This window comes from Myripristis murdjan, chromosome 22 (genome assembly GCF_902150065.1).
Source record: "Myripristis murdjan chromosome 22, fMyrMur1.1, whole genome shotgun sequence".
Taxonomy (NCBI): Eukaryota; Metazoa; Chordata; class Actinopteri; order Holocentriformes; family Holocentridae; genus Myripristis; species Myripristis murdjan.
In genome coordinates this window covers 7,509,971-7,531,618 of record NC_044001.1, presented here as the reverse complement: position 1 = coordinate 7,531,618, position 21,648 = coordinate 7,509,971, and the positions used below count along the sequence as shown (strand labels likewise).

Here is a 21,648-nt window from a genome sequence, read left to right as displayed (position 1 = left end):
CAAATTTGCAACGCTGTCCCCAAATATGAAGTGTGTGAGAAATGATCTGCCAGCTCCAAATGACTAGTTTGATTTATTCCGAGATTTGAGATTTCGTCACAATTCCAGCATGTCAAAGGTTTTTGGGCCTTTATCCTCCATCATCTGCAGGAGTTGCACTAGATGGAGAAAGATGGCATGTACTGACTGGTCGGGTTCAAACATGTGGTATGGCCTCTTGCTCGGCTACGACATGGCAGGACTTTATGTCAATTTGAACGCCTAATCTGACACAGTGACCACCATGAAAGACAGAAACTCTGTATAGTCTGATTCTTTGAGAATCTTTACTTGCCCAACAGTAATCATCACACTCCCTTCTATATTTATACCCTGTTCCATGATGCTGAACTGCTTGTGAATACTGATTGCCTGTTTGAGAAGGAGATGCTCCCCCCTTCTTGTTGTTTAGATCATTGAGCAGTTCTTCAATAACACCTGGAGGGCCAGACACAACCAGTCGATGCCGGACCACAGCCTGACTCTGCTGTGGTCCTTCTCCGTCAGCGTTAAGGACTTCGGAGCCCTGCTGGGATCCCTGGGGGTCAAATGCCTGGCGGACTCTTACGGCAGGTAGAAACTGCAGTTGGACAGCAACGGGAACGTTTAGACAATAAAGGAATAAAGGAATACAGTTTGTCAGCATCCTCATCATACTACAGTAGAATCACCTCTATTCTTCCTCCCTTCGTTCCTCTTCTCTTCCAGGCGTAACTCCATCCTGATAGTGAACTGTCTGTCTGTGGTGGGAGCCTGTCTGATGTTCGCCTCCAAGGCCAGCGAGTCCTTCGAGGTTCTGATCGTGGGCCGGCTGGTGTTCGGGCTGTTCTGCGGTCTGGTCATGAGCCTCAATCCCCTCTACATTCAGGAAGTGTCGCCCACCGACCTGAGAGGAGCCTTCGCTACTCTCAACCAGGTGTCCTTCGCCTCGGGCATACTCGTGGGAATGGTGAGGATTTTGACTAACATAATAATGAACACCAGAGAATCTGCACACGACTAGTCTTGAGCCACTGAAGTTTAGCTTTTTTTTCTCTTGGATTTGATTATGACTGCATGGTTTGCTTTTCTGCAAAGTGGATGCTTGGGGTTATTGGGGATTGAATCTGAGAGATGATTTCTCTCACTACCAGGCCATCCAGCAGACCCTAACCGACTATAAGTAGAGAGACTGTTTAGGGTTTAATTGTTTAATATAATTTATTTGGACCAATGGTTCACAAAATGAAAGTCTTTGAAGGGGCTGTAGAGTTTACAGCAAAATGAGAGATAGTTAAAGGAATTTCCCACCCTTTTTCCGACCTACCCAAGATGTGAGATGCCATTTTCACCTCTATGGGTAGCATTTCGTGTTAGCTTAGCATAAAGACTTGAAGTCTATGGGAGTCATTAGCCTGGCTTCATCAAAGTGAAAAAAACAAACAAACCCATCTTATGTCTATCACTGTGATCCGTGCAGCGCTGAAGGTATAGCAAGATCCAGCACAGATTAACGTCTCCTTTTCTTTCAAAGATCCAAGAAGTGTATTTCAAGTTTTAGCAAGAGGCATCTGTCCCTGGGGTTAAATCTTATCAGCTACACGTCCATGGTCTATGGTTTCCTGTTTGGGCCACAGTGACACCAAATCGTTCGACAGCTCCTGTGCTACAAGTGCAACTAAACAGAACTTGTTTACTGCAGGTGGCCGGCCTGGAGACAGCGCTGGGTACGGAGCACTACTGGGCCATGATGCTGTCCCTGTCCCTCATCCCAGCCCTGATACAGTACCTGGTCCTGCCTCTCTGCCCCGAGAGCCCTCGCTACCTGCTCATCAACCGGGGCAAAGAGAAGGAGGCAGAGGCTGGTGGGTCCAACGGAATATAGCATTCATGAAAATATTCCAGTAAAAGTGTCAATCATTTTTATTCTAGTCAACGAGCCGGAGAACACACAGAGCTGAGATGCAAGCGCAACACAAAAGAGGAGTTTTATTTTGTGTATCATCAACCTGCCAGTAATAGACCCTGTTCACAGCAGCGATTTTGACATGAAAAAGCAAGGTGTTCCTAATGACATTCGTTATGTTTCTGTTCCATTAGCAGAGCTTTTCCAATGAACCAGAATGCACAACAGCAGGACCCTGGCTCTGTTAGATGGAACGAAACCTTCATTAATGTCCTCAGTGACACCTGTGTTTACCTGCTATTCATGTTTAAAAGGCTGCTGTGAAAAAATGTCCATAAAGAGAGCATTTGTAAAAATAACAGTGTGAGTCCTAGAATATTGATGCACGGCCATAAATTATAGAAAAGACTTTATGCATAGGTATAGCCAAGATGAAGGTTTTTATGGATTTATGACTAACTTCAAGATTTGAAAACATGGAAAAGCTTTTTTAGTGTTCTCTAGTATTCTGCTTGGTGGATGCACCATATTATGACTCCATATTGAGAGATGCTATTTTAACCCCCAGCCCTGCTGAGACTGAGAGGGAACCCGGACAAAGTGTTCACTGAGCTGGAGGAGATGAAGGAGGAGGCGGCTCACACTCACACCGGTGTCACCATCCACGAGTTCTTCAAGAGACGCAGCTACAGGCAGCCGATTATTCTGGTCCTCATCATCAACCTGGGCAGCCAGCTGTCCGGATTCAATGCGGTCAGTCATACGAGCATAAGCGTGTTTGTCTCTGTGAAACATGATGTGGTGAACCAAAGCACAAGAGCCGGCACAAATCCACTCAGGATGGAAATGTTGCCGCTCTAAACAGTTGCACTATTTGTACTACTACCACAGGAAAGACTGGAGAGAGAATGAGGGACGACATGTTGGAAAGTCCTGGGCCAGGTTGTGGTCAGGTTTTTCATTTATTTATTTTTTTAAGGCAAAAAAGAAAAACACCATAAAACCCAGTCACACAAAAGGAAAACAATTTGGTAGTGGTGGTTCGATTTATTGGGACATATTTATAGCGACGCTCTCGCTCTGATTCCATCATTAGGGAATACTTGGCTTGCCTCAATTATTTCCCTTTCCACTCGTTTCAACACCAGGAAGGCCAGTGGATTTTAGGAAAGAGGACCAGCAAGCCATCAACGGAAGGATTTAGCTGTAATGACTATTATTATTTTGTTCTGTGATCCTGATTTGGATTGCACTGATTTGTACACAAATTCACTTTCTGCTAATAAACTTAAAGCCGTGCAGTTTTGGTTTTCTGTCGCTGAAGCACTGATTTTCTCCAAAGTGTGGCTCGTGAACTCTTGCGCGGTGGTGCTCGCTTTCTGATGAATATTCACTTGCAGAGCTGTGGTATTTATTCGATGAATTATTCAGGCTCTTTATCCTGGAGCTCAGCACTTCTCCTCCCTGCAGGCCAGATTCTGGGGCAGTGTGTCAGGACGGTGTCTCAGATGCTAACAGCACAGTAGGAAAGCCCAGTAACCCAATAAACTAAGAAGAAGAAGAAGAAGAAAAAAAAACGGCTCCTCTTCTCTTCCAGATCATCAATTATTCCACCAGAATGTTCCAGGCCAGGTTTGACGAGGCCAAATACCTGACTCTGGGTGTGGGAGCTGTCAATGTGACCTTCACTCTGGTGGCAGTGAGTAGTGATTTTACTGGCAAAACTTAATATTACAGCTCCCTGTGTAAATGGTGGAAGTATAAAGCAAAAATATACAGTATAAGACACTTAACATGAACTATCATTGCGAATAAAGAAAAAAAACTGCCCTCTGCCAATTTGCAATATATATTTTTCATTATAAGGTATTGCCAAATTCAACAACCTGATCAGTAAATATTCAAACACATATGTGAATTTTGCCAACTGAATCAGCTATGCCATATTTTGCTGGTTTTGATACTGAGCTGTATATATACGGAAATCCATTTATATGGAAATAACCGGTTCGGGGAGCTGTAATCTAAAACGTTTGCACTATTTCCTTATGAATGGTTTAACAGCTTGAACCACAATACAGGATAATGTTCCATTTTTGTTTCAGAAAGAGACCCATTATTCACGTAGGGAAGAAATGTGAGCAGAGTGACTTCTTCTGTGTTGTTTTTTCCTCTGCAGTTTTTCCTGATGGAAAGGGCAGGAAGGAGGAGATTGCTCCTGACTGGGTTCATATCCATCGCCGTGTGCAACTTGCTCATGACCATCGTAGATTCTGTCCTGGTAAGATCATTTCAAGTCAGTGTTATGATCATTTTCGCCAGCATGTGAGGAGATAAGAAATGCAATCACCACCATTCGAAAAACCTGACATATACTCTTAGAAAACTGCTGCCAGAATTAAAACAAATGAAAACATGTCATCATGGTTTTGAAGAATAATATGTATGGTGCCTAACTGACTCATAAAACATGTGCAGATTAGATCCTGTGTTTTAACAATACTGAATGATGACTTTGTGATGATAATTACTTTCCAAGTGTGTAATATTTTTGGATGGCCTGTGACAACTGAATAGGAATAAGTGTGGAAAATGGATGGATGCGCATAAGTACAACAGCTGAGTGATTGATTTTAAAAGAAAAGAATATTGTGTGGGTTACAATTCTCGTCTGATTTTCCTCTGCCAATGTTGTGCTCCGTGATGCATCAGGAAAACCGCCTCGCCCAGCTCACAATCGCTGGCCAGTAAACAGTGTGTGAAGTACAACTGTCTTTTGTGTTGCCTGTCTGTCGTGCAGCACCTGGTCCCAGAGCTGCGGAGCCTCCAGGTCCTCGTGGTTTTCTGCCTGATCTCAGCCTATGAGCTGGGCCCCGGTCCCATCTCCTGGTTCATTGCTGCCGAGCTGTTCGACCAGTCTGGCAGACCCATTGCCATGGCCTTCACCAGCATGCTCAACTGGGGAGGGAAGTTTGTCCTGGCGCTGCTCTTTCCTCCATTACTGGTGGGTTTGTGCTGCTGGCCTGCACGCTAACTGAGGGGAAACTTTTGCTTTTGCCAATTCCTTCGAAACACGATCAAACTTCTGTTAAACTCGGGTTGTAAATCAGTTCAATCTGTTGAATATATATGCATCTACTGTAAAATGGACATAAATGTTAAATGCTGAACATATAAATCGATTCCTAAACCCTTTAAAATTAGGTGGAAACAGTAGAAATTAATTTAACGGCTAACCTGGGAAACATCTGCAGAGACGAAGGCCAACCTAAGGCTGAAGCAAAGGAACCAAATCAGCTTGGTAGATACAAGGTTAGCCCGTCGTTTGGTTTGGTGTGGTTATTTACACATATAAGAAACTTTATTAAAGATACAAAATAAAAGTAACTGATAAATGTGAGAGAGAATTGCCTAAAAACCCTCAAGGGGCTTGAAAAGTGGTAGCATATCACTGGAAGTAAGCATAATATAACATAATATAGCATAGCACTCAACAACAACACGTCCCATAAATACCAGTTGTCATGAATTAAGTGATTGTCATAAGACAGCCACTATCATTAACACCATTCACTTGTGTGATATAGCTTACAGAGCCATGTGACAAGAAAAATAAAAGAAAGTTATCACAAACAATTTGAAAAAAAAAGAAAAAAAAAAAAGAGAAAAATAGGCAGTATTCTTAAAAGACCTTTGGACAAAATATTGATTGGACCCAGCTTAAATAGGCAGTCCATATGGAAAATACTGATTGGTTAGGAGAAGTGATTTCAGACAAATTCAAGAAATGTGAAGGCCGGAAATTTCCATATTCTGGACCATTGGTAAGACATACTAAACTGAGACTGGGAATTTCAAGAATGGGGGCATCAAGAGCTTTGTGTTGAGTTATTATGAAATAGATAATTGTATCCAAATATGTCATGAAAAATCAGGGGAAGCCCATGTTGCTGAGTGCACTCATTGCTCCTCCGTGTCTCCTGATGCAGAAAGCGTGCGGCGCCTTCGTCTACCTCCTCTTCATGACCGTGGCTCTGCTCGCCTTCACCTTCACCTGGATACGCCTTCCCGAGACCAAAGGGCGCACCTTCGACGACATCGCAGAGGAGTTCAGGGGAGCCGAGGGCATTCCCTTGCACAATAAGACTGGATTCAACACTTTCACCTGAGCGCACATGAAGTCAAAGTGCAGGCTGTCTCAGAGAAGCCGTGGTGGCAAGATCGCTTCACTGGATTTAGTGTGCCTGCAAATTTCTGATGATAAGAACTGCTTGATGAATGTTTTGAGGCATTTTGGGACCCTTTTGTTTTTATTTTGTATAGATATTGAACTTTCTGTATTTGACAAACCACTGTGAATGTTAACGTGAATGAATAAGATCAAGTTTTAGCAGATTAAAGTGATAGTTTAACTGAAGTGCACACTTTGTTTGAACTGTGTCTTGACTTGACATCATGAAAACCATGATGAAAATACACATCTTGGGATGTTTTTATAAAAAAAAGGATCGTCATTTCACGAGAAGCTAGATGGTGGAACTGTAACCACTGAAAACTTTTTTTTTTTTTTTTTTATTCCAAGACATGATTTTCAAATTCAAATGATCCACTGTGTAAATAAGACAGCTCCAGAGAAGCTGCAAAAGTTTATTTTTTTTTTTTTGGCAGAGCTAGGCTAACGACTCCCATAGATTTCAACTCTTTATGCTAAGCTAACATGAAATGCTATCCATAGGAACTGAACCAATGGACGTACAGAGGTGAAAATAATATCAAAGATCTTTTCTCAGTCTGGGTAGGTCAGAAAAAGCATTAGAATATTCCTTTAAATGGCGATTACTGACATCTATATCACCTTAATCACTTTTGAAATGCATTACTGGTGTATGAGTGGGTATACCTCTTGAATACCAGGTGAAGTCCAAAGAATTTTTACCACCAGACAATCCTGCTGTAGATTTGGATTTGCAGCCACGTTGACTCCATGCCTCTCCAAATTATTAAGGGCCTGCAAAATCTGACAAATCTCTGAAATGAGTACATTTGTAAGATGTCTGTGAAAACCAACCAACAGCTGTGCGAATAAATATTTCATCCAATCCAGCAGTCGCAGTAGATCATTACTGTGACGGCTGCAGGAGTCAGAGTGGGAGAGGAGCCAACAGAGAGAGAGAGAGAGAGAGAAACACTGACCTATAGGTGAAGTGAGGGTTTTAAAACACCAGGGGGCAGACTGTAATGTAAGTGAACCTCGTATTGCCTCTACGTCGAGCTTAGCAAAGTTTTCTCATGATCTTTGTTCTTGTTTATGGCGTGCATTTTAATATAAATTCCTTCTGTAATTCCCTGTCACTTCAGAAACAACCACATCACACACAAACCCCGTTTACTTTCCTGTTTTAGTTTTTTAATTTGATAACAAGAAGTGAGGAATTCTTATAAAACGGAGCTTCGCATGTGCTGGAGGAACATAATTAACATTTATTGAGGTCAGGACGCTCAACAGTGAGCTCTCAGGAACAAAAGGCATTATGTTTACTGTTTTGTCTATAACAGAGCTGCTAATTACTGAGTTACGAGGAAAAGGGGGAATTTATCTTGCACAGTGGAATCTATTAAAACAAACGAAATAAGCGCAACAAAACGGACAACCAATAGGCTGGCTGGAAAAACACAAACAAAACAAAACGAGACATTTGTGGATTTTTCACTGCTCAAGTTAAACAGACTTGTAAAACTATCCGAATCTCTTCAGTTTGCTTCCCAGACCCCTTAAGTTTGGTGATAAAATCCATTTTAATTGTATCTATCAGCAGTGCTAAGTGAGATTAGACTTTTGTAAAAGATTTATGAGGTTATTTTATTTAGGTTTTGCATATTAAGTCTGCTTAATTCTTTGTTGTGGATGTGGTGTTGGCATATGCCTTGCTAAGAGCGGCTCAGTTGCAAAGGCCTTCATTAGTGGTGATTTTCATAATCCTCTTGTTGATGTTGAGTGAAATATCCAACCCCAAGATGCCTCTGTTTTATGTCTGCACCATCACGTCAAATACAAAATATCTACATGTTTTGTGCATTGTTTTATACACATTTTTTCATGTTTGCTGTCTTCGGAAACACTGGAATCTCCACTAGAATTTACAATTAATGTCTTCGGGTTGGAACAAAGCAGAGCAAGTAATGAGCGAGTGGATTATGTTTCAGCTCTGGTAATAAATATAATATTATCTTAATTGAAATGAGGTGTGAGGTGCTGTTAATCAACACAAGGAATTTGTAAAGTAATAACTCCTCTTCTGAAAATGGATAATACAGAAGCTAATAATGAATTCATTACATTTTGAGCAACACATCCAACATAGCAAGATGCAAAATGATATGATGGCTATTAATTAGGAATAATAAGTCAAGCTTTGTTTTTGGTTAAAAGCACAACACTGATATTAAGTAAAAGAATGACATCACACTTGAAATGAGCAACTTACAACGAGGAGTTTATGAGTTTACTGAGTATGGAGCCTGACATTGGACTGGCTGAAGAGATTCCTCATGACAAACAGCTACACACACACACACACACACACACACACACACACATACACACACACACACACTCTGAGGCATCAAAACAGTGCCATCTACTGTACCAAATTGTATCTGAGATGCAGTGCAGTTATAAAACCTTTTTTTTTTTTTTTTTTTTTGTAGAGAGACAATAGAGACTAAAACTTAATGGAAAAAAAGCTCTGGATTTTGTGATTGTGGCATATTCAAATGCACATTCCATAAAGTTAAAACTGAGGGACACTTTTCTACTCAAATGAGTCACAAATGAGTTTGTCTGGCCACATGTCCTGTATAGCCACACACGCTCAGGCTTTTATTTTGCTGCTGGTGTGTAAAAATCTTCTAGAAACTCCAATGACTTTCACGTTTTCCTTTGAGGGGAAGCATGGTGCACTTTAGGCTGAGGGTATTACACTTAAAACGTTATTCAAAAGTCAGTTGCATAATAATAGAAATGCACTGTCATCAAGCAAATATCAAGGCTGTTCTCCCCTCAACAGCAATAATCATAGTCATACAGATCAAAACAGTTTAGTTTAGTTTAGTTTAGTTTAGTTAGGTTTAGTTTGCTGTACCCCAAACAAGTTTTTACAACACATGGCCATGATTTAATGTAATTTTTGTCTGACACTGGCTGTTGCTTATGATTTAGGTCATTGAAATTCATTCTAAATGTCCATGGAAAAGAAAACTGCAAAACCATTCACATCATAGGCTTTTTAATTCCACACCAGTAGGGGGACCCAAAGCCTGAGAAATGAATTTTAAATCCCATAGCCTGTGACAGACAGTGCTATGCCTGCTGATGAATTCAGAGCTGCAGTTTAAAACCCTCTCACCTCTGCTCTTCATTATTGATGTGTTCTTGTTCACAGGTGCAACAGAGATGCAACTTGAATGGAAATCTGATGATAGAGTCTCGAACCTCAGGTTTAAAATGATCTGCGTGATTTTCATAATATACCTCCTGCATCTGCCTCAAATTAATGGTGAGAAGAAGAAGTTCCTAAAAGATGAGGAAATGTGACAGATATCAATTGATAACATGATAACATTCAACATATTTTTTTTCTTTCCACATCCACAGGTTCTTCTGACAGCACTAAAGTTCTCCAAACGCCCTCTTCTATCATCAAGAGTGTTGGTGAATCTGTGGAGAGTGAGATCCGTTGCTCACACAGCATACCAAATCATGATCGCATTCTCTGGTTCAAACAAGATGGAAGCAGCGCTCCACAGTTCCTGGGATATCTCAATCTCAACGTCCCTTTCCCTGAAAAAGATGTTGCTGGAAAAATCAGCTTTAAAGGAAACGGTGGTGAATTTTCACAGGTCACCATTTCTAATGTTTCGTTAGATGACAGTGCTGTGTATTTCTGTGCCGCCCGTCAGCACAGTGCTGCAGACTCCTGTCTCCTTCCTACAAAAACCCTCCTGTCTGTCTGCCTGTACAGGCTGAACACCTGCAGACAAACTCTGCCAGGGAACAACCGCTAAACCACGGCTCTGGAGATCTGATCGTGTGGTTTGACACAGCTTTGACCTCGTCTGAGGACACGCTGTGAGTTCACGGTGCAACAAGGATGAACTCTCACTCTTAGATGAGCAGTGCACACATTATTTTTGAAATCGTTTACATTGCTGCAAACTGCAGTGTAACAAAAACTGAAATCTCTAATTATACTGACAGTTCCACATGCAACTCAGGTTTTTTTTTTCCTGCAGCACATGAGCAGCAAGCACAGCCTCTTCAGCAAGTCAGTGTTACTGATCTAGATCACGTGTAATGTGCATGGAGGTAATGTGCTGTCCTGCAGGGGGACCTTGAGTACCATGAATACTCCCATCTACAGTTAGACTGACAATGTGGATTTTGATCCAGCAGCGTACAGGATCACAGCTCATCACAAAATGCTGTGACACTCCCACCAGCTGCCACATCACACAGAGCTCCACTGTGACAGCTCTTCATATCTCTGGAACTGTACTGACAGTCATATATGAGACTCTGCTGCTCTCTGACTTCCACAACATGGACAGAATCATCATCATCAAACATGGCCTCCTCAGCTTGTCAGTGTTACAGCTCTGGATTACAGGTAAAACTGCAATAAAATAAAATTCACAGATTCACAAAGAAAGAGGGAGCAAGTGGAATTTGAATCTGGTTATGAAATGAAGACATTCATATACATATTTTTTAAAACCAACACAGCAGAAGCGAATTGACACAGCAGAATGGAATTTTATATGTTCCTGTTGTGCACACAGGTCTGACTGATGGCAGTGATGTCACCCAGACCCCCGAACTGTGGAAAAACAAGGGTGACAATGCAACTATAGACTGCAGTCACACCAAGGGTGACACCTATCGTGAGATGTACTGGTACAGACAGCTGCCAGGAGAAGGAATGAAAGAAATTGTCTACACCACTTCATACAGCGAACCCAAATATCAACCCGACTTCAGTAAGGAGAAATTCCCAGTGACCAAGCCTGATGCTGCCAGTGGGACTTTGACAGTGAAGGATTTGGTAGCAGAAGAGAAAGGCTTGTATTTCTGTGCTGTCAGTGAGCACAGTGATACAGACTCACTCAATCGCTGAACAAAAACCCCAATGCACTGTAGACACAACTGCTGTCAGCTGTATGGATGTTTTATCTCATGTCCTGTAGGGGGAGCTCCAGTACCACCAATAATTCTCTCATCTCCACTCAGAGTACAGGATCACAGCTCATCAGAAAATGCTGTGACACTCCCACCAGCTGCCACATCACACAGAGCTCCACTGTGACAGCTCTTCATATCTCTGGAACTGTACTGACAGTCATATATGAGACTCTGCTGCTCTCTGACTTCCACAACATGGACAGCATCATCATCATCATCAAACATGGCTTCCTCAGCTTGTCAGTGTTACTGCTCTGGATTACAGGTAAAGTACAGAATGATTGTCTTAAGATATTACAATATATCATGGAATAAATGGAAGTTGACACTACTTTTGAAATAAATGCATACACTGATTTTTTTGTGGTTTCATCTCCAAGAACAAAGTAACTGTAGAAACTGATAATGATTGGAAACAAAGATCTGTAAAAGTTGAAAAGTTCACTAGTTGTGTCCTTTGCTGTTCTGCACACAGGTCTGACTTATGGCAGTGATGTCACCCAGACCCCAACACTGTGGAAAAATGTCGGTGACAATGCAACTATAGACTGCAGTCACACCAAGGGCACTGGCTACAGTCAGATGTACTGGTACAGACAGCTCCAAGGAGAAGGAATGAAACAAATAGTTCTCAGCCCTACATACGGCAAACCTGAATATGAACCGAACTCAAAAATAGAGAAATTCCCAGTGACCAAGCCTGATGCTGCCAGTGGGACTTTGACAGTGAAGGATTTGGTAGCTGAAGATAAAGCCTTGTATTTCTGTGCTGTCTCACAGCCCCACAGTGACACAGTGAACTTGTGAAGCTGCACAAAAACCTCTGGACTGGAGACGAGTATGAGCCTCTGACATATCCTGTTAATGCTGACACCTCACTTTTTGTCCTGACCATAAATAAATTATTTTAGTCAAAAGTGTGATTAAACCGGTATTTTTTGATAAGTTAATGATTCATTTTTTTAGGTTGTTCATGTAAGCATCACATCTTTATCCCATACACCCAACTTGTCTTGTATTACTTTCACATTAATGAAGTGATTGTATTAAAATGAGCTTTTTTACAGCATTAAACAGATGAACAATATTTATGAGACCGGAAAAAATTTCAACTTTAATGCAATTTGATGAGTATAAGATATCACTCGATCACTTCAAAAACAGCAGGGCTTTTCTCCGCTCTTTTTTTTTTTTTTTTTTAGTTTTTTTTTAGTTTTTTTTTAGTTTTTTCTCACAAGGTGGTAGTGTATCTTTACTCCTCACTAAACAGAGCCAGTGTTGTCGTGGCAGTTGAGAAAACTATAATGTTGAAGGGCGGAGGATGTGCTGTGACGCCACCCACCTAAACAATGTGAAATATTCTGCGTGGGATGACTCAGAGAAAGAGGAGGGTATAATCAGTACACCTGCATTTACACTGATGAAGACATCGTAACACTGTCATATTTCATTCTGTAATCTAACCAATAGTGAGAAAACACAACATGATCTTCATATTCCTCAGCATAACCTTCAACACTCTTCTGGTTTCAGGTAATGTCAGTAAATGAATTTTAATACTTTTTTTTTTATTCTTCTTGTAATAATTAAACATATACTGTCTACTTATTGTTTAATTTGCACACCATAAGGCTTCTTTGATGCAGCCATTTCATTTGCACACTACAAATTCAGGCTTTCTGAGAAACTGAAAAAAGAAGTAAATTCATTTTATGTCAACTATTGCATGTTGTCAATTTTTGTGTGTTTTCCACAGGTTCCTCTCTCAGTGACCAAGTTGACCAGACTCCAGCTGACATGTACAAGAAACCAGGAGAAACAGCCCAACTCAACTGTTCACACGATATTCAGGGCTATCAGATAATCCTCTGGTATAAACAATTGAAGAATGAGCAAATGCAGCTCCTGGGATACATGTTTGCAGGTATTGCAAATCCTGAGCCTGGAGTGACTGTCCAGATGGGTGGGAGTGCAAATGCAGGCAAGACCAGCACATTAACAACTGAGGAACTCAGCCTGAACAGCAGTGCAGTGTACTTCTGTGCTGCTAGTTACCACAGTGCTGCGTATCGCTGCTCCTCAGTACAAAAACCTCCCATCACACATTTTTCCATCTCTGTATTACAGCTCACAGCCCCTTGCACCTGGATCAACTAATTCTAACCAACACTGGCCTCCCCTCTCACACAGAGAAGAGATTAAAATGGGAGATTTCTTTGGGTGGAGCAACACAATACTAAACCCCACCCCCTATAAACTCAGTCAGACTGACAATGTTGATTTTTGATCCAGCAGCGTACAGGATCACAGCTCATCACAAACTGCTGTGACACTCTGACCAGGTGCCACATCACATAGAGCTCCACTGTGACAGCTCTTCATATCTCTGGAACTGTACTGACAGTCATATATGAGACTCTGCTGCTCTCTGACTTCCACAACATGGACCGCATCATCATCATCAAACATGGCCTCCTCAGCTTGTCAGTGTTACTGGTCTGGATTACAGGTAAAGTATAGAATGATTGTCTCAAGATATTGCAGTTATATAAAATAAGAGGGAATAAATGGAAACTGACTCTACTTTTGAAATTATTTGATTGGAAACAAAGATCAGTGAAAGTTGAAATGATCACAAGTCGTGTCCTTTGCTGTTCTGCACACAGGTCTGACTGATGGCAGTGATGTCACCCAGACCCCCAAACTGTGGAAATACAAGGGTGACAATGCAACTATAGACTGCAGTCACACCAAGGACAGCACCTACAATCAGATGTACTGGTACAGACAGCTCCCAGGAGAAGGAATGAAACAAATAGTATTCACCAGTACATACACCGAACCTGAATATCAGCTTGACTTCAAAAAAGAGAAATTCCCAGTGACCAAGCCTGATGCTGCCAGTGGGACTTTGACAGTGAAGGATTTGGTAGCTGAAGATAAAGGCTTGTATTTCTGTGCTGTCAGTGAGCACAGTGATACAGACTTACTCAATGGCTGAACAAAAACCCCAATGCATTGTAGACACAACTGCTGTCAGCTGTATAGGTGTTTTACCTCATGTCCTGTAGGGGGAGCTCCAGTACCACCAATACTCCCATCTACAGTTCAGTCTCAGCTGCCAGTTCCTCTCCTGGAGTGTGGGTGTACAAGTGGGTGTGTTTATATGGTTTCTCTTTTCCCTTGCTCAGTTTTTCTCTCTTTACTTCACTCTATCTCTTGTTTGTCCTTTCCTCTTGTGCTTTCACTTGGCTCAGGTCTCCATGTGGGAATCACAGCAGCTCTGCACTCACCCATGTCTGCCCTGCCCAGTCAGAACTGCCTCATTCATCTGTCGATCAATGACTCAGCTCTTTTTTTTTTTTTTTTTTTCCTGTATTAGCCGCTCTCCTCCTGCCTACAGTTTGTCATCCCTGTCTGCAAAGCTTCATTCACCTGTTCATCCAGCAGGTGCCAGCCTCACCTGTAACCCAGCATCCACAGTGTGCAGTTTTAATCTCATCTCAACCTTCTCCTCTGCTAGCCTGGGCCAACTCCTCCTGCTTAATCCTTCAAATTATTTCAGTCAAGACTCTTTCACCTAAACCTGTGTCTTTGTGTCTGCTTTTGGACTCTTCTTGGCCCTCTGACAAGATGTAGATTCTGATATAGCAGCAAAAAGAGGAAACTGACTCTGGTGATGAAATACTGAGATACAAAATGCTGTGATTTCACATCACAACAGGCTTTTGACTTCCATATAGACAGTATTATCATCAGTCATATTTACTGTGTGTTATTGTGGCTGATGGAAGTTTAGCTGTTATTGTAATATTCAAAATATTCCATCTATGTTCATATGGGTATTTGTGAGTCAAGAATGATGCATATAAGATGAGATGTTTACAGTGACGTGAGCTTCTACACAGAATATTCGCTCCCATTCATTAACTCAGTACCGATGTGGACTGTTGCACACACAAAATAAGGATTTGGCCAGTGTGTATTTTCAAGGTAGAGCATCATCAGAGCACACTAAAATTAACTGATCTAAAAAAAGACTCAGTCTTTTTTAGGATTTAGGTGGATTCATGGCATTTTGCTCAATTCCACCTGTAGGGGCAGGAAACTTTTCGATGCCAGAATCATATTTCAATGCCAGAATCATATATAAAAATAAAATATTGTTGATCAATTGAATTAATGACATTTCCAAAGAAAAAAAAAACTGTGATACTGACAGCTATCAGTGTGACCATCATGCAACTAAACTGTGTAAAAAAAAAAGAACAAAATTCAATAACATAGTAATTACTGCATGTACAAGGAAGCAGTAATATCAAGGTCAGCATAATTAAAGTATTAACTTAAATAGCATTATTTCTGGAAAAAAAACAACAACTTTACAATTATATGCAATTTTAGAAATAAAGGGTTTGGACCAGATTTTAGAATTTATCTGAAGATTTCCCTTCATAAGGTGGCAGTGTTTTATCACTTACACCCATTTAGAGCTGCTGGTAAAGTGATGGTTGAAAAAAATGATGTTAAAGGAAGGAGGATATGGATGACACCACCCACCAAAATATGTAATGTGTAATATGTTAATAAGTGGTTTTACACCAAAAAAGAGGAGGGTATAAGCATTGCACTTGCCTATATACTGATGGAAGTATTATACTTCACAGCAACAACAAGACAGGGATCTTACATTCTGCAGTTTAATCAACCACTAAAAAAACAAAACATGATCATCATTTTCTTCAGCATAACCTTCAACACTATTCTGGTGTCAGGTAATGACAGTTCAAGTATTTTATGAAATATGAATTTTATTAATTTAAAAATCAAGCATCAGTAGTGCAGTCACTGTAGTTGCATAGTGTAATAAATTCGGATTTTTGGAGAAACGGAAAAAAAAACAGCTTGTCAGTGTTACTGCTCTTGATTACAGGTAAAATGCAGAATGATCACCTTCAGATATTGCTATATATAAAATAAGATGGAATAAATGGAAGCTGACTCTACTTTTGAAATAAAGGCATATACAACTTTTTTCACGGTTTTATCTTTTTGATGGGAGTGATGTCCAAGGATAAAGTAACTGTATAAGTTTGTAATGGTTGGAAACAAAGATCTATGAAAGTTGAAATGTTCACTAGCTATATCCCTTGCTGTTGTGCACACAGGTCTGACTGATGGCAGTGATGTCACCCAGACCCCCAAACTGTGGAACAATGTGGGTGAAAATGCAACGATAGACTGCAGTCACACCAAGGACAGTACCTACAATCAGATGTACTGGTACAGACAGCTTCCAGGAGAAGGAATGAAACAAATAGTGTTCACCAGTACATACGGCAAACCTGACTATCAACCCGACTTCAATAAGGAGAAATTCCCAGTGACCAAGCCTGATGCTGCCAGTGGGACTTTGATAGTGAAGGATTTGGTAGCAGATGATAAAGGCTTGTATTTCTGTGCTGTCAGGGAGCACAGTGATACAGACTCATTCAGTCGCTGAACAAAAACCCCAATGCACTGTAGACACAACTGCTGTCAGCTGTATGGGTGTTTTATCTCATGTCCTGTAGGGGGAGCTCCAGTAGCACCAATAATACTCCCATCTATACTGAGAGTACAGGATCACAGCTCATCACAAAATGCTGTGACACTCCCACCAGCTGCCACATCACACAGAGCTCCACTGTGACAGCTCTTCATATCTCTGGAACTGTACTGACAGTCATATATGAGACTCTGCTGCTCTCTGACTTCCACAACATGGACAGCATCATCATCATCAAACATGGCCTCTTCAGCTTGTCAGTGTTCCTGCTCTGGATTACAGGTAAAGTACAGAATGATTATCAGCTAACTGCAAAATAAGAGAAAAAATGAGAGTTGGCCGTGGTTTTAAAATAAAATTGTACATAGAATGGATTTGTACATCTTCGGAAATATCATCAACATACGTTTAACTGATCAGAGTGATGTCATAGAATAAATACCAGTTTTTAACAAAGATTTTAACAACCTTTTATGTTCTCTGATGTCAGAGGAAAATAGCAAAAGATAATGGTTTGACATAAATGTGTATGTTAAAAAGTCATCACATTTATTCTGTTGTGCACACAGGTCTGACTGATGGCAGTGATGTCACCCAGACCCCCAAACTGTGGAAATACAAGGGTGACAATGCAACTATAGACTGCAGTCACACTAAGGGTGGCACCTACCTTTACATGTACTGGTACAGACAGCTGCCAGGAGAAGGAATGAAACAAATAGTGTTCACCATGTTAAACTCTAACCCTGACTATCAACCGGACTTCAAAGAGGATAAATTCCCAGTGATCAAGCCTGATGCTGCCAGTGGGACTTTGACAGTGAAAGATTTGGTAGCAGAAGATAAAGGCTTGTATTTCTGTGCTGTCAGTGAGCACAGTGATAAAAACTCACTCAATCGCTGAACAAAAACCCCAGTGCACTGTAGACACAACTGCTGTCAGCTGTATGGGTGTTTTATCTCATGTCCTGTAGGGGGAGCTCCAGTACCATACTCCTATCTACACTCAGAGTACAGGATCACAGCTCATCACAAAATGGGAGATTTCTTTGCGTGGAGCAACACAACACTAAACCCCACTCCTTATAAACTCAATTAGACTGACAATGTGGATTTTGACCCAGCAGCGTACAGGATCACAGCTCATCACAAAATGCTGTGACACTCCCACCAGCTGCCACATCACACAGAGCTCCACTGTGACAGCTCTTCATATCTCTGGAAATGTACTGACAGTCATATATGAGACTCTGCTGCTCTCTGACTTCCACAACATGGACAGCATCATCATCATCAAACATGGCCTCCTCAGCTTGTCAGTGTTACTGCTCTGGATTACAGGTAACAGACAACAGGATCCGCCTCACTGAATGAAATTAACAAAAAAAAAAAAAAAAAAGCAAGAAAAAAAGTGGAAATTGATGCAGTTTTTTAAATTAGCGCATAAACCTTTTTTTCCTCCACCTTTGGTGACTTTTTAAGATCTCATCTTATTGATCACGATGACGTCATGGATCAGCAGCAGAAGCTGACAGTGATTATAATTTGAGGTTCATGGAAATTGAAATGTTAGCTTTTTGGTACTTTTTCCCATCCTGCACACAGGTCTGACTGATTGCAGCGATGTCACCCAGACCCCCAAACTGTGGAAAAACAAGGGTGACAATGCAACTATAGACTGCAGTCACATCAAGGGTGCTGGCTATATCCTGATGTAATGGTACAGACAGCTCCCAGGAGAAGGTATGCAAGAAATTGTGTACACTAGAATTGGCTTCCAACCTGACTATCAACCCAACTTCAGAGAGGAGAAATTCCCAGTGACCAAGCCTGATGCTGCCAGTGGGACTTTGACAGTGAAGGATTTGGTAGCAGAAGATAAAGGCTTGTATTTCTGTGCTGTCTCTCAGCCCCACAGTGACACAGTGAACTTGTGAAGCTGCACAAAAACCTCTGGACTGGAGACGAATATGAGCTTCTCACATATCCTATTAAAACTGACACCTCACTGCTGGTCCTGACCACAAATAAATTATTTTAGTCAAAAACATGAGTAACATGGTATGGTTTTCAAATGTTAAAGATTTGTGTAAGTATCACATCTTTTTTCCCATATGCCCAACTCTCCTTGTACTACACCCATTAACAAAGTGATTGTATTAAAATGAGCTTAATTACAGCATTAAACACATCAACAATATTCATGAGATTGCAAAAACTGTCCAATTTACTGCAATTTCATGAGTCTAAAATATCACTTGAGTCTTCAAAAATAGCAGGATTTGTCTCTGCTATTTTTTTTTTTAAATGTATTTGTTTTCCCTCACAAGGCGGTAGTGTATCTTTACTCCTCACTAAACAGAGCCAGTGGTGTCGTGGCAGATGAGAAAACTATAATGTTGAAGGGAGGAGGATGTGCTGTGACACCACCCACCTAAACAATGTGAATTATTCTGCGTGCGATGACTCAGAGAAAGAGGAGGGTATAATCAGTATACCTGCATTTACACTGATGACGACATCGTAACACTGTCACATTACGTTCTGTCATCTAACCAATATTCAGAAAACACAACATGATCCTCATATTCCTCAGCATAACCTTCAACACTCTTCTGGTTTCAGGTAATGTCAGTAAATGAATTTTAATACTTTTTTTCATTCTTCTTGTAATAATTAAACATATACTGTCTACTTATTGTTTTATTTGCACACCTTAATGCTTCTTTGATGCAGCCATTTCATTGCATAATGTATAATATAAATATTAATTCAGGCTTTCTGAGAAACTGAAAAAAGCAGTAAATTCATGTCATGTCACCTATTGTATGATGTCTGTTGTTGTGTGTTGATGTGTTTTCCACAGGTTCCTCTCTCAATGACAAAGTTCACCAGACTCCAGCTGACATGTACAAGAAGCCAGGAGAAAAAGCCCAACTAAACTGTTCACATGATATTCAGAACTACAATACAATCCTCTGGTACAGACAGTCAGAGAACCAACAAATGCAGCTCCTGGGATATGTGTTTGTAGTGAAGGCAAATCTTGAGCCTGGAGTGACTGTCCAGATGGGTGGGGGTGCAAATAAAGGCGATACCAGCACATTAACCATTGAGGAACTCAGCCTGAACAGCAGTGCAGTGTACTTCTGTGCTGCTAGTTACCACAGTGCTGCGTATCGCTGCTCCTCAGTACAAAAACCTCCCATCACACATTTTTCCATCTCTGTATTACAGCTCACAGCCCCTTGCACCTGGATCAACCCATTCTAACCAACACTGGCCTCCTCTCTCACACAGAGAAGAGATTATAATGGGAGATTTCTTTGCGTGGAGCAACACAACACTAAACCCCACCCCCCATAAACTCAGTTTGACTGACAATGTGGATTTTGATACAGCAGCGTACAGGATCACAGCTCATCACAACATGCTGTGACACTCCCACCAGCTGCCACATCACACAGAGCTCCACTGTGACAGCTCTTCATATCTCTGTAACTGTACTGACAGCCATATATGAGACTCTGCTGCTCTCTGACTTCCACAACATGGACAACATCATCATCATCAAACATGGCCTCCTCAGCTTGTCAGCATTACTGCTCTGGAGTACAGGTAAAATACAGAATGATTGTCTTAAGATATTGCAATAAAGAAAATAAGAGGGAATAAATGGAAGCTGACTCTACTTTTGAAATAAATGCATACATTTTTTTCACCGTTAACGACTTTTGAGCCGCATGATATCAAAGAATAAAGTAACTGCAGAAACTGACAGTGGTTGGAAATCAACATCAGTGAAAGTTGAAATGTTCACTAGTTTTGTCCTTTGCTGTTCTGCACACAGGTCTGACTGATGGCAGTGATGTCACCCAGACGCCCAAAGTGTGGAAAAATGTGGGTGAAAATGCAACTATAGACTGCAGTCACACCAAGGGCATTACGTTTGACCGGATGTACTGGTACAGACAGCTCCCAGGAGAAGGAATGAAACAAATAGTGTACAGCCCTACATTCGTCAAACCTGAATATCAGCCCGACTTCAAAACGGAGAAATTCCCAGTGACCAAGCCTGATGTTGCCAGTGGGACTTTGACAGTGAAGGATCTGGTAGCAGAAGATAAAGGCTTGTATTTCTGTGCTGTCAGTGAGCACAGTGATACAGACTCACTCAATCGCTGAACAAAAACCCAAATGCACTGTAGACACAACTGCTGTCAGCTGTATGGGTGTTTTATCTCATGTCCTGTAGGGGGAGCTCCAGTAACACCAATAATGCTTCCATCTATAGTTCAGTCTCAGCTGCCAGTTCCTCTCCTTGTGTGTGGTTGTGCAAGTGGGTGTGTTTGTATGGTTTCTCTTTTCCCTCGCTCAGTTTTTTTTTTCTCTCTCCCTCACTCTACCTTTTGTTTGTCCTTTCCTCTTGTGCTTTCACTTGGCTCAGGTCTCCATGTGGGAATCACCGCAGCTCTGCACCCACCCATGTCTGCCCTGCCCAGTCAGAACTGCCTCATTCATCTGTTGATCAATGACTCAGCTCTTTTTTTTTTTTCCTGTATTAGCCGCTCTCCTCCTGCCTACAGTTTGTCATCCCTGTCTGCAAAGCTCCATTCACCTGTTCATCCAGCAGGTGCCAGCCTTACGTACACTATATTACCAAAAGTATTCGCTCACCTGCCTTTACTCATACTATGAACTGAAGTGCCATCCCATTCCTAACCCATAGAGTTCAATATGATGTCGGTCCACCTTTTGCAGCTATTGCAGCTTCAACTCTTCTGGGAAGACTGTCCACAAGGTTGAGGAGAGTGTTTATAGGAATTTTTCACACACTGATGTTGGTCGAGAAGGCCTGGCTCTCAGTCTCCGCTCTAATTCATCCCAAAGGTGTTCTATCGGGTTCAGGTCAGGACTCTGTGCAGGCCAGTCAAGTTC

At 41.3% G+C, this 21,648-nt stretch overlaps 1 protein-coding gene and 1 gene segment (V, D, J or C); both read left to right on the top strand.

The window, feature by feature from the left end:
• The first annotated feature begins 498 nt into the window (after positions 1-498).
• slc2a1c (solute carrier family 2 member 1c) lies at positions 499-6,314 on the top strand. Of its 2 annotated transcripts, XM_030044571.1 has the most exons (9): positions 499-612; positions 748-988; positions 1,721-1,883; positions 2,493-2,677; positions 3,522-3,623; positions 4,104-4,205; positions 4,725-4,928; positions 5,129-5,236; positions 5,914-6,314. In XM_030044571.1, exons 1-9 carry the CDS (start codon positions 503-505, stop codon positions 6,091-6,093), a joined length of 1,395 nt encoding a protein of 464 aa, XP_029900431.1. In that variant the 5' UTR covers positions 499-502; the 3' UTR covers positions 6,094-6,314. The 2 variants fall into 2 exon arrangements, with proteins under 2 accessions (XP_029900431.1, XP_029900432.1); XM_030044572.1 differs by lacking the exon at positions 5,129-5,236.
• A 12,972-nt stretch (positions 6,315-19,286) lies between these two features.
• Positions 19,287-19,986, top strand: LOC115354239 (T cell receptor alpha variable 36/delta variable 7-like). The segment is given in 2 exon segments: positions 19,287-19,335; positions 19,577-19,986. Coding segments are annotated over 2 exon segments (456 nt in total).
• Positions 19,987-21,648: the final 1,662 nt, after the last annotated feature.